General features: G+C 34.6%; 1 protein-coding gene across 4 annotated transcripts; it reads left to right on the forward strand.

The window, feature by feature from the left end:
- Nucleotides 1–1,882: 1,882 nt before the first annotated feature.
- On the forward strand, nt 1,883–11,690 carry LOC121266168. 4 transcript variants are annotated; one of them, XM_041169915.1, is made up of 8 exons: nt 1,883–2,134; nt 7,591–7,780; nt 9,171–9,220; nt 9,494–9,590; nt 9,685–10,253; nt 10,514–10,738; nt 10,820–10,965; nt 11,148–11,281. In XM_041169915.1, exons 1-8 carry the CDS (start codon nt 2,126–2,128, stop codon nt 11,149–11,151), a joined length of 1,290 nt encoding a protein of 429 aa, XP_041025849.1. In that variant the 5' UTR covers nt 1,883–2,125; the 3' UTR covers nt 11,152–11,281. The 4 variants fall into 4 exon arrangements, with proteins under 4 accessions (XP_041025849.1, XP_041025847.1, XP_041025850.1 ...); XM_041169913.1 differs by having other exon boundaries at nt 1,885–2,134; nt 9,685–10,241; nt 10,820–10,876; nt 11,246–11,690; XM_041169916.1 differs by lacking the exon at nt 11,148–11,281 and adding an exon at nt 11,302–11,456 and having other exon boundaries at nt 1,885–2,134; nt 10,820–10,876.
- The last annotated feature ends 1,422 nt before the right edge of the window (nt 11,691–13,112 follow it).

Genomic DNA, 13,112 nt, shown 5'->3' on the forward strand with positions numbered 1-13,112 from the left:
ACAAAGATGAGAGAGAGAGAGAGAGAGAGAGAAAGAGAGATATGGATGAAAGTTGGTCAGTCTGGAATTGAGAAACTGACCGGACCGAACCGAGATTGAGAACAGTTGATCTCGGTCCATGAAATACAGAACTGAAAGTTTTCGGTTCGGTTCCGGGATGGGGTTTTTCCACTCTGAACCAGACTGGACCGACTGAATAGTAAAATAAAAAAAATTATATATATATTATTTATATAATAATTGTATAATTAATTATGTAATTTTCATTTAATTTATCACTATTTACAATATAAAATTTTAAATATGTAAATTGTAATTACAAATTAATATTAATGTAATTAACTAATGTATGATATGAATATCAATTAACTAACCTATCACCAATTTACCATTAACTAATTACTAACATCTACATCTAATTAAAGTTCTAATTTATTAGATAAATTTTCGTAGGAGTGCTACCTGCACCATACAGTGCGGGGACACCCCCTCCCCGCCCCCCACCTCGCACCATGCAGGGGGAGGGTTTCCAACCCCAATCCTGGTGGCGGGGGCTGGGTAAATCTCACATTACTTTAACTATTGTATTTCATTGACCTCTTATATAGAGGTTGGTTTATGAGACCAAAGCAATCTATTAACTTGAATTCAACTTCAATTTTTTTAATAAATTATATATATCTATATACAATATATTTATATAAATATTAAAAATATAATTTTTTATATTAAATATGGGAGGGGTGCGAGGTAGGGCCCCGCTGGGGTTAGCCAGCCCCCGCTAAGGGTCTTCCATGCCTCGCGTCGGCATGGGCGGTGCAGGGTAGCCAGCCCGTCCATGCGGGGGCGGAGTAGGGGCGGGCCCCCGCTGCCCACCTCTAAATTTTTGTAAAATACCTAATACAATTATTTATTAATCATATACAAAATGTAAAAACTAAAATGTTTAATATATAGATAGTTATTATAATACATTGACATACTCTAAGTTAGTAACAAATTATCAATTAATATCATCAATAAAATTATAATTAATTATTTTTTAATTAGTTAGTTATATAATATATATTAATAATTCACTTAATTTTAATTTAGTAATTTAAATAAAATTTAAAAAAATAATTGGGCTGGACTGAACCAATAGTTACCGGTCCGGTTCTTATAGATGTTCAGTTCGGTCTAATTCAGGAAAAATGATTTTTGTCCATCACCTCCCGAACTGGACCTAGCCAGACCGATCGATTTACACCCTAGAGAGAGAGAGAGAGAGAGGGGGAGAGAGAGATTTTAGAGATCAAAAGTTAGAGAGAGTTTGAGAGAAGGGGCCAGGGAAGGAGAGTATGCAAAACGATGTCATTTTATGACTGCTTTTTTTTATACAAGTACATAAATATATTTAATATATATTATATGCGGGGTTTGTGAAAACCAGGGTGGGGTTGGACTTGGGCATCCTCCGTCCCTTGACTCCGCTGGAGGGCCAGATGCATCTAGCAGCATGGATCCTTATTAAAGTTCTAATCTCTAAAAAATAAATTCCCCCTAAAAGAATAAATTACCTCTAAGAGTTCTACAAAATGATAAACATCCTTATTAATTAAAGTTAGTTTTTAGAAGTAAAGAATCTTTAAAGAATATAACATTATTAAAAAACAAATTTCATATAAATATTAAAAAATACTTTTTTAATTATTAAATTAAAAAAATACGTGGATATTGTCAATGGTACTGACATTTTCTTAAGATTTAGAGCGGATTTGGATTGTTTTTTAAATTTTTATTATTATTCATAAATTCTAACTTATAAATATTATTATTATTTACGAATCATTTCAATCTGTCGATCCAAACCGCTCCTTAGTTGACAAAGCAGCATCCGTATATTTCAATTACGTCAGCGAACGCCCCAATTTCGTGTCGCTTTTTGGCGGGTCTGAGGCTTTTTGGTTTCGAACATTCGCTCGAATTTCTCTGACATCTCTCGCTTGCTCACACAGCTCAGATCTCCCCTTCGTCCTCTTTCTACCTTCGTTTAGGTAGATCTTGGATTTGTTTATTTATTTTTGGTTTAGATTTTCTGAGCTCACGTATCGGAGAGTTTGAGCTTGCAGGGGTAACTTTACTGATGAATGAGGTACGGATTTTTATATTACTTTTTCCCATTTTCTCTAATTTTCTGTTTGCTTGCGGAGTAAAGGAAGGAAAAAATGATAGAAACTTCGGTTTTGAGTTTATATTTTCTCCTTTTTATTTTATTTTATTTTATTTTTGTTTTAGTTTCTTAAAACGGACTTGCTTGACACAACTTTGCTAAATAGTTCTATACTGGTAAGTTGTTATATATATATATATATATATATATATCTATGTCTTCTCTTAAATGTGTCTATGACTCTATGGCGGCCCTAAATGGTTTGCTTTTCTGTGGGCCTAGTTAAGAAAGAATATAATATTTGATCATTTATTTTCTCTCGTTTTCTTCATTTTCTACGCAGCCAAACATATTTGTCTTTAATACATTGGCTTTAGGTAACATGGGCGAATTGATTTTCGAAATATTTAATATTTGAATGATTTTCTTCGAAATTTCTGTATTTAGAATTGGCAGCTTTCAGTATTTTCCCGCACCTGTTTCGGATTCCTTACCCATGCTTTTTTTGTTGTCTTTGGATGACTAGGGCAAGTTAATGCAGATATTAAATTTGTTTTCTGCCTAGGATGTCTCCTTTATTGTTAATTCAAATCTCAATGAGCAAGATCTTCAACGTTGCATGTCCCATTCTTAAAAAATTATTTTCATAAAGAGTGGTATTAGAAGAAACAATTTGAAACAGAGGCTTGGTTTGTTGCGGTGATTAGGAAGATTCACAATTTGAAACAGTTTGGGGGTGTCCTCACTTATGATGCTGATATCAGAAAATGAAATGGAATACCAACTAAATATTTTATGATGTTTATATATGTAATGACCCAATCCAATAATTCTAAATTTGAAATATTGATAATTTTTGTTGGGCCTAAATTATATTTAATAGGTCATATTGGATAAATCCATGAGTGATAAATTATTGAGGTTGATTAAGAGTTTTAATTAGGATCAATAACTAGGTTAAATCCCATTTATTATTGAATGAGTTAGATTCCTTTAAAAACTTAAAGATCGGTCATTAAAAATTTATTTCAATTTAAATCATCACTAATTGAAGTCTTGTACACGGTTTCAGTCACTGCTAATCCTACATTGAATGAACTTCTAAATCATGCTTTTAAATTCAAACTCTCTTCTTAGATGATCATGATTGAGTGTTTAGTAGATTAGTGTCACTACATGTATTAACCGAGTCAAACTCAAATCTCTATATAGGTATCTCCCTTCCGTGTGTTATTTAGAAAAAATTATAAACCTCCATATGTGCAACCCAAGATACCCAGTCCAACACAGTGCGTGTCCCACGTTCACCACGTTCACCACGCCAATAGCCGACTGCCTCATTCCTCTCACAACCTCTCTCACGTTTTCTCTCTCATTCTAGTTCTCGTGATCGATTTCATGCTGGAAATTTTGGATTAACGCTGCGAGGTAAGTAGCTTGATCTTAAATTAGGATTAACTTACGTTAGCTAATTATATATATTATTAAAGCTAGTTTTTTGAAAGTCAATGTTTATGTACCATGCATGTCATGATATTTGCAAGTAAGTCATTCATCATGTTTTAGTCTACATATTATAGTTATGTATGTATTATGCATCTCATACATCTCATGTTACATAAGACACATAAGCTTTCATAAGATCAAGCGTAAGACAAACTCAGAGTAGTTAATAAGATGACCATTAGATGTATGGTGCCAATACGATTTATGAGTGGATGTGCAAGCCACGGAGTTAAACGTGGTCCACAACCTTGTATACATGGTTAAGTGTGTGGGCTAGTATGATAAGTAAGATAAGTTAGATGAGTCAAGATAAGTCATGCATGCCATAACATACGTATGAACGATCATGATTTTAAGTTCTCAGCATGAAATATTTTATGAAAAACCTTATGTTAAGTATGCTTACGTTATGATGAGTTTTTTTTTAAGTCATCGACTCATTTTAGTTTGTTTTATGTTTTTAAACCACCCCAGGTTAGAATATTTATGAAGGTAGGGCTGCAGAACGAGAGTTAGTCCAGAGAGGCGTGACATTGGCCTAGATTATGTACAGAGATTTTAAGTTATGATTTTTTATGGCACAAACTACGAAATTTTAATAAATGCTTCTGTGCACTCTCATTTACGATTTCGGTATTTTAATTCAAAACGATTTTATTTATTATAAGGAATCTTTGTACTTGGCGCTTCTTTTAGAAAAAAAAAAAATTTTAAGTCAGGTTTAGTAGTAGCACTCGGCTTCCCTGACAATTTCTAAAAGTGATTTTATTCTTAAACTTGGGGAGCGGGGTGTTACAATATATACTCTAATACAGGTTGAGCAAGTGTGCATCAAAGAGAAATGTAGGAAGATATAAACAAGATCTATGGGGTGATAGAAAGGGAATGTACAATGTCAATGAAAGTGGGCTTGTTGGTGGAGAGAGTGAGATGAGTTTATCATCAATGTTAAGGAAAGTGTATTTGGTGATGGAGGGAGTAAGCTTGTGAAGTTGCTAAATGTTGATGAACAATGTTGTAGTCTTTAGCACAATAGAGTAAGCACTTTATTTTTAAAAGAGCGAGAAGTAAATGTTGGGAAAGGGTTTTAGTGCTTATCAAATACCCAAAACTACATGCTTTGCCCAACACCAAAAACTTGGGGAAGCTCTATCCTAGGCCCCCACAGGGGGGGGGGGGGGGCGTGGCGATTACGGACCCTCGGCCCCGGCCCTAGCCCCGTTCCGTATGGGCCGGTGACCCCTCTCGAAATGGTAGCTCGTAAATTATGATCTTACGAGCTAAAGACCTTCTACACCTCTTCGGGTCAAACTTCACAAACTCCTTCAATGTATTATCCCTACTACTCCCATTCGTCATCTTTTTAAGTCCAATCCCCAATCTAAATTGATTTTTTTCAAGCAGTCAACGTCTTATAGGACTCTTCTTGCATTGTGCATTGTTCTTCTAAATGATCTTTCATTTGGGAAGTGCCATGTCATTTATAGTGACAACTATAAACAACACCACAACAATTACATTTTTCTTGTGGGTCATTAGGGTTACCATCCTTGAATTTTGTAAAATGTTCCCACACGTGAGAGATGGTTTTTTTCTTTGGTGGACCCATGGGTGTTTGGGTAAGGGTAGGTGTAGGGGACGTAACACTAGTGCTGGTGTTTGGACTTGGATACTCCATTGTTTGACTTGGTACTTTCTCAAACACTTGACTTCTAGGAAGACTTCATCCCAAGCGCCTTCTAGTTCGTAGGTTGTGACAGAATCAGAAAGCACGTGTCTGTGAGTTACAGGCATTACACCTTGGCTCGGGATTCAAGTTGAATTCAAGGAATTGGGAGCACCATTTGCTATCTATCCTCCAACAATAATAGCCATTAAGGTGTTATGATGCTTTCATTGAAGCAATACTGCCCTCTATAGTCTGTACCACGAATTTATTTGAGGATATTGCCGTTTTGAAAAAATATACTTTTTTCAAAAGTTCTTTTTTTCATTTACTAGTCTTAATATGAACATATATACATAGAGTTTTATACTAGATAAGAATGAAAAATGATATTTGCAATAATAAAATTTACAAATTAATGGGATAAAATGGCATCACTGTTTATGCATTGTTCATCTTTTCAACAGGTATAGAACTTTGGTGTAGTACACAGAAAACAACAGCAGATTATCCCTCTGAAAACTTAACAACATCAGATTATCCCTCTGAGAACTCCCCTGCTTCAAATTGAAACCCTACACTAGATTGAGGTCTCAGGTCGATACCCTAAATTAGTTTAGGGTTTCAATTTGAATCCCTATACTTGATTAGGGTTTCAAATTGAAACCCCTACTCTACCCTAACCTAGAACACTATGTTTGAATCTGTAAGACCAATTGTAAGAGCCTAAATGAATTGGATGAGAAGCACATTTGCATAAGAAGGTTGCCAACATTAAAGAGCTGGTTTGGTTACACAAAACCAAACCATCTCATTCCATCTCATCTCATATAACCATTACAACTTTCCCAAACTCCCACACAAAATATAATAAACAATTCAACATTTTCAAATCCTAAAACAAAAATAATATTAAAAAATTATATTATAACAATATTTTATTCAACTTTCAACAAAACATCTCATCTCATCTCATCTAAACTGCATAACCAAACGAGGCAGTGCTAGAGTGTGAGAATATCTTTTTTATAGTTATGCAATCTGCACTCAAACTTGACTGATTGTTTTTTAAATTTGTCGCAACACTTATTTTTCTTCCCATACTGAAACTTGCGAGGTGAGGATTTACATACGTTACTACTATTTTACAATATATGTAAGTATGGTTTTATTTGGATTTTTTTTTATAAATTGTTGGTGATTTGAACCGTACTATGGCTACAATTAATCATAAGATCCAAGAGATTGTTTGCTTTACCACCATTTTGCATAGATAGTCACCTATATTATCTGTTACTCCATGCTTATTGTTGCTTTGCTCTGGAACGAATGATAAGTCCTCATTGAACTCATTCTGAACGGTAAGGAAAACACTAGAAATTTTAAAGCATTTAAGCTTGGCTTCTTCATGAAGTCTCAGAAGAAGCTCTCACTATAAGTGCAGTACAGTAACAAGGGATTACAGAATTCTCATGATAAGTAGCATAACTATGATTGGAAGCCTGTCTGTCAACAAAAAGGAAAGGGTTAGAACCTGGTGGGATTAATGATGTTGGATTGTAGCTAGTGCGTTTTGGTCCAAAACTACAAAATGATGGTTCATGCAATCCAAGGTAAATAAGACATCGAATAAGTTGAAGCGAGGAGTGCAAAAGGTTTTATAGAAGTTGAAGCAGTGTTTTTGCAAAAATGAAAGGAGTTGCTGTTGTTATTGTAAAACACTTACTGGATCACTCACTTTGGATATGGATTTTTCTTTTTTTAATAATCTATATTTGGATAAGGGCTTGGTTGTGTAACTTTTGACACCACTTCCCTCTCTCTAAGTAGTTCTCCACTTTCGTGAGTTATAATAGGCTTGAGAATCGTGTTGGTAGGAGAGGTTTACTCAACATGGAACATATCTTTGAATTTATTTCTACATGATGTTGGCACAAGGAAGAGTATTTGTGGTTCTAGAGTAAGTTTTCCTGCACGATGCATGTCATAATTAATATGAAGTTTGAGTGGCCACATTGTTGCACACTTCTGTGCTTTTTAAATAAGATTATATTACTTATCAGAAAGTTTGAGTTGCCACTTTTCAAGTATAATCACCTTCTTAATGTTAACTTAAAAGGAAAAAATTGTTCCCACAAAGTCATAAGAACGGAATTCATTTCGCTTGACATGCTTGGCTGTTGCTCCACCTTTAGTTTAATTCCTTCACTGCATGCATCTTTTGACTCTGTCCTTTTTTATGTCCTTTGATTGTGTGTTTTCCTAGGTAAAAGAAGATGAATTGTCTGTTTCTACATTGGAGGATGAAACAATTGAAGTTGAGCACTTATTTGCAGAACCCAAGACTGAGCACGTTTCGGTTGATGGTGTCTTAAGTTTTGGTGATGTTAGTCTGGGAAAACGCTTGCATATTGAAGATTTCTCCTGTGGATTTGAGTATGGACTAACAAATAACGGTAATTTATGAGTTCTCAGTTGTTTTTTTCTGAAAAATATTTATTTCAAGTTCCTCATGTTTCGATATAGAGAAGAAGATAGAAGTTTTTAAGACTACTCTTAAACACCCCTTGTGTCTTGTCTGCCTTCTTCAAATGAGCAGATTTGACATGTTTTCTTCAGGTCATTAACATTGTTCCCAGACTAAAATTTTCCTCTCACAGGTACCGTTTCGTTTTCCCCCCCTCAAACATTTGTAGCAGAAGATGACCTAAATAGCACAAAAGTGAAACAAGAGTGAAATAGAATCATTTGGATGGTGGTTATCTTAGGATTCCTTATAATTTTAAAAGATAACCTCTTTGGACGGATTTAAATAAAGTAAATTCATTTGTCCTCGGGAATTTGCGTTCCCTACAAACCCCCTTTTGATGAGAGTGTGGATTCCCTTGTCTCTAGAGAGGTGAGAAACTACATTCCCATTACCATAGGAAGCTTTTTTCAATTGAAATTGAAAAAATACACTTGATAAATTCTTTTATGCAAAATACACTCGAGTATCTTGTTCTTTTTGTTATTAGATATTGTTGTGGTTCAAAATAAAATGGGTTGCAATACTGTTTAATTTTCTTTTTACTTGTTGGATATTGTTATGGTTATTTTTATACAACTTTTTTTTCCGGTCTCCTCGAGAGTACTATTTGTAAAATCTGTATTTTAAAGTGAGAAATTATTTATTATGCATAAAAAAAGCAAGTCTAACAAATCAATAAAGTAAATATTTCAAAACATCATATACAGTTTATATTTCAGAAAAGGAAAGAGAACCCACGGTTAATATGTAGTTTTTATTTTTTATTATTTTTATTTAATTTTTAAATATTTTGCATCAGATAATCTTATGCACTTTAAGAGAAAAATAAATCATACAGTTGGGATGCCTAAGAATAAACCAAACATGAGAATATTTTATTTTCAAGGATCCTATCAGATTCCTAAATGTTTCCAGATGTGGGTTTAGTAACATTCTTGAGAATTCAGATCTTGAAGCCATCACATTCCTAGTAATATGGATGTCAAAGTGCACCCTTGGGATTAGTCGGACGCTATTCCTGGACACCCGGTGCCAATAAAAAAAAAATATGGATGTCGAAGTGAATGTTGATTCAACCAAACGGTCTGACATTCTTTAACACATACTTATACATAATCACAATCTAGTGCATTAGGGGTTTCTAATATTTAACACAAAGATGAAGTTTACGCCAGTACCTATGATGATATAATATATATTTGCTTAGATAATCCCAAGAGCTGCGCATGCGGGGTTGAATTTATTCTTTGACACAGAGATCTTTCCTTTCTTGGTGTATATTTCTAATACTGGTGAATGTTTTTCTTCAACTCTAGGTGGTTTGGATTCTAATGCTACTCAGGAAGGAGAAGACTTACAACTTGATGTATGTATCTCTTTTGGCGTATATTTAAACATCACGCCACAACTATTATTTTTCTACAATCTTCTCTTTGTTTCTGTAATACATCCTTTCTTTGCAAAAGTTAGTTTGTTTTATGTTGTTATAATTATTATTATTTTGGCTTGATGTAAGCTTGAATTTTCAACCCTTTGTGAACTATGCGGTTCCTTATCTGATACTGCTTCAAGCTCAACAATTTGTGAGCCTTTTTAGAGCTTTGTTTATGTGATTCATCTCTGATTACTGTTTTAGTAGGTCCTTGATGGATTGCTGGATGAAATTGATGAAGTGGATGATCTGGATGCAACAAATGGTCTCTCCAATGCATGTGAATGTGATGATTTTCTTCTGGGTAAGTTTTTATAATGTGTGCTTTTCATCTATTGTAAATTGATCTGATGACCGTCAATGTAATGTGTTGTTGCCTTTGTCGTCTCCAAGGACAGACATTGAGTTTGCTGAGAACGGTACCAAATTGGATTTGGGTCATAGCAAAGGATCACGTTTGGGGAACTCAAGTTCAGAGAGTCGGTCTCCTGGATTAAGTGGAAGTAGTAATGGTGCTGTTGGCATTTCAGAATCATCATCTGTAACTATTCTCGAATCTGAATGTAAGAATGATGCTCTTAACAAGACAGCAACTTGTAAGTTACATGGTGGCTTAGTGAGCAAATGTGGGTGTCGACCACAAGATGAAGACAGTATCCACTCTACTTCATTAGAGTTAAGAAAAGTTGATGACTTGAATAGTGGTAAAAATCTTTTAGCATGTGGTATCTCATCTGCTGGGGGTGAGAAGAGATTGCGTAAGCCGACTCGGAGGTACATTGAAGAATTTTCAGATAAAAAGTTGGACTTTATGAAGCGGGGAGAAAAATATTCTGCTGGTATGAGACGCAGAGCATTAACTGTAATTCCTGAGGAGAAATCTTTAGGTGGTATCAGTGTTCCAGCAGTGTCTCAATTTCGGGGGTGGCAGGGACGACCAAAGAAACAGAAACAGGTGTCAATATCGGTAGGGAAAATTTTTAGACCACCAGATTCTGTGTTTCATTAATCATGAAGATTCATAAAAATTCTCTCAACCAAAACTAAAAAAATAAAAAACAAAAAATCTGTCAGGTGTGTGCTTGAGCTTATGCACACCTACACGTTTTCATGACTTTGTTGGCATGCCCAATTGTCAGTTCATATAATGCAGCCATTTATCAATCTGTCATATAATGCAGTAGTTTCAGAATATAATATCAACAATGTATATATCACTCTGTACAGGAGATTGAATCTGACAAGGAACTTGTCTCCTCTGAATCGGAAGATGACCGTGTGACCAAAAAAATATCTATAAAACATGATAGGAGGAAGCATCAAAGGATGTGGACTCCTTCCGAAGTGATTAAGTTGGTGGATGGGATATCAGAACATGGAGTTGGCCGATGGACTGATATAAAAAGGCTCTTGTTTTCGACTTCTGCTTATCGCACACCCATTGATCTTAGGGTATTTTACAGTGCCTTTTTCAATTAAGCAGCTGTATTTGTAGTTCAGGTTTTGTTTACTGTCTGTCTGTGCAAGCTGTAGGACAAATGGAGAAATCTTTTGAGAGCTAGCGGTGCACAAAAGCCAAACAAGAAAGGGGTTAGTTTTCTTATTTTACTTATTTGCATATATAGGTTTCTTTTCCCTAAACTTGTGAAAATTTTCAACCATTCTTGTGCTTCATGGATACACAAAACATCTCATTTCATCTCATCATTACAACTTTCTCAAGCTCTCACACAAAATATAATAAACAATTCAACTTTTTCAAACCCCAACATAAAAATAATATTAAAAAAATAATATTTTAACAATATTTTATTTAACTTTCAACTACTCATCTCATCTGAACTGCGTAATCAAACGAGACTTAATGCTGCTTTGCTGTAATAAATTTCACTTGTTCATTGCAAGTGTTTTCTGAGCTCGTTTGCTACAATGATAATGATAATTGCATGGTCTATACAGGTTGAGCAAAAGCAGGAACATTCCTTGCGGCCCTTACCTAGTTCTTTGCTACGCAGAGTTCTTGAGCTAGCCAAAATTCATCCATATCCAAGAGTGCGCATCTCGAAGAATTTATGCGTAGGACAAGTTACCCCTGCCATGGTTCCTTCTGCAAGTAAAGGTGCTCCTCCTAGTCTTGGCGGGAGGGCTGTAAGAAGGAAAAATTATAATTGACGCAGCATCATTGTATGCGATACTCGGGAATTTCACATTAATTTTAGTTGTAAAAAACCTGCTTTCATTTGCTAGCTATGCTCTGCCCATAAACGCCTAATTTTCCAGATATTCTCAAAATTCTGGTTAGAGAATGTGATGTATGCCGGCATAAGTGCGTCCAAACTTTAAAATTATAACAGCTGTGAAATGTCTAACTGATGTTTAAACAAGAATAGTTTATCTTCTACCATCTCAGCTTTTCTCATGTAAGTTGTATCCATTTTTGGTTGTAAGAATATTCTCTAGTTCAAGTGAAATGGATGCTATCCATTTAGTGTAAAGAAAAAATCTATTCATCATCTCAACTTTCATCATCTTCCCATCATCCTATGATGTGGCATTAGGTGATAGTTAATTTTTAATCACCTAATGTCACATCATAGGATGATGGAAGGATAATAAAAGTTGAGATGATAAGTAGTATTACTCGTTACTACTCAGATGGTCTTCTTGACATGGTGCCACCATGTGATGTCATGTAGTTTATTAAAAAAATAAAAAAAATATAAACTCAAAAGTGAGAGACAATTTAGGGTTTTAATCTTCATATTATGTTATTGGACGCCCTTCTATTTTGAAGATGTTTTTTTATTTTTTTAAAAAATCAAATGGCATTACATGATGGTGTCACGTCAAGAAAGTCATTTGAACAGTACGTTTCAGATGATCCAGTAGTAATACTCTTTCAATTATTGCTATGATTGTGGTTGATGGGTATTGGGACAGTGGGGTTGTGTTTGCTTCAGAGTGAGGGTCTTGATGGGTAAGTTGGTGTTTGCTCTGTGTAATGGAATGACTTTTGAGTACTGACTTTTGATTAAGTTTTAATTTAATATGATTATTGTGTGATGGCATAAATGGTTTTACGGTTTTACCCATCTATGCCTACCGGGATCTGGAGTGCAATATACTGGTAATACCACTTATGCCTACCATAGATAGGTAGAACTGATTCCGATCTACGGTAGGCATAGATTTGGGAATTGAGATGCAGGAAACTTTGTGATGCAATTTTCTACTGTTTATGATATTTTCTTCCTTCATGCAACTTTAATGAAATGCATAAAAAAAATCCAAATAATTTGCAAAAATAAAGCACCGAGCTATTTACAATTAAAATATCAAATCACCAAATAGTTTGCACTTATTGATTTGAAGAGTAATGTTACTCATCATTCAAATTCTCATCAGTTTCTCATCATTCTATGATGTGATATTAGATGATTGTAAACTATTTATTATATTTCACTTGTAAACCTATCATCTAATGCCACATCATGAGATGATGAGAAAATGAATGATGAATAGATTTTTTCCCGATCTGAAATGGAGAAAATATGATTCCCCATTTAAAAGAGAAAAATTAGTGAATTAACATTAATAAAAAACTAGATTGTCAAAAAACATTGCAAGCTGTAAGCAAATTACAGAGAGAGTAGAAGCCTTAAAAGAAGGCATCAGAGACCCAAAACAAAACTACCTGCAACAACCCTCTAGATATACATACATCATATAGTTCACATCACATACTCCATGCCCACAATTTATTAACCACTTCCATCTTTATTACCATTACCATTATCTCCTTGAGAAGTGCCACCCCAGCCATTGT

Source organism: Juglans microcarpa x Juglans regia, chromosome 5D (genome assembly GCF_004785595.1).
Source record: "Juglans microcarpa x Juglans regia isolate MS1-56 chromosome 5D, Jm3101_v1.0, whole genome shotgun sequence".
Taxonomy (NCBI): domain Eukaryota; kingdom Viridiplantae; phylum Streptophyta; class Magnoliopsida; order Fagales; family Juglandaceae; genus Juglans; species Juglans microcarpa x Juglans regia.

What these genes read in the sequence shown, in the direction of transcription:
- LOC121266168 (XM_041169912.1), top strand. An exon ending in ATGTGATGATTTTCTTCTGG is followed by an intron (nt 9,591 to 9,684) that starts GTAAGTTTTTAT and finishes CTCCAAGGACAG; the next exon opens with ACATTGAGTTTGCTGAGAAC. An exon ending in AGAAACAGGTGTCAATATCG is followed by an intron (nt 10,254 to 10,513) that starts GTAGGGAAAATT and finishes CACTCTGTACAG; the next exon opens with GAGATTGAATCTGACAAGGA.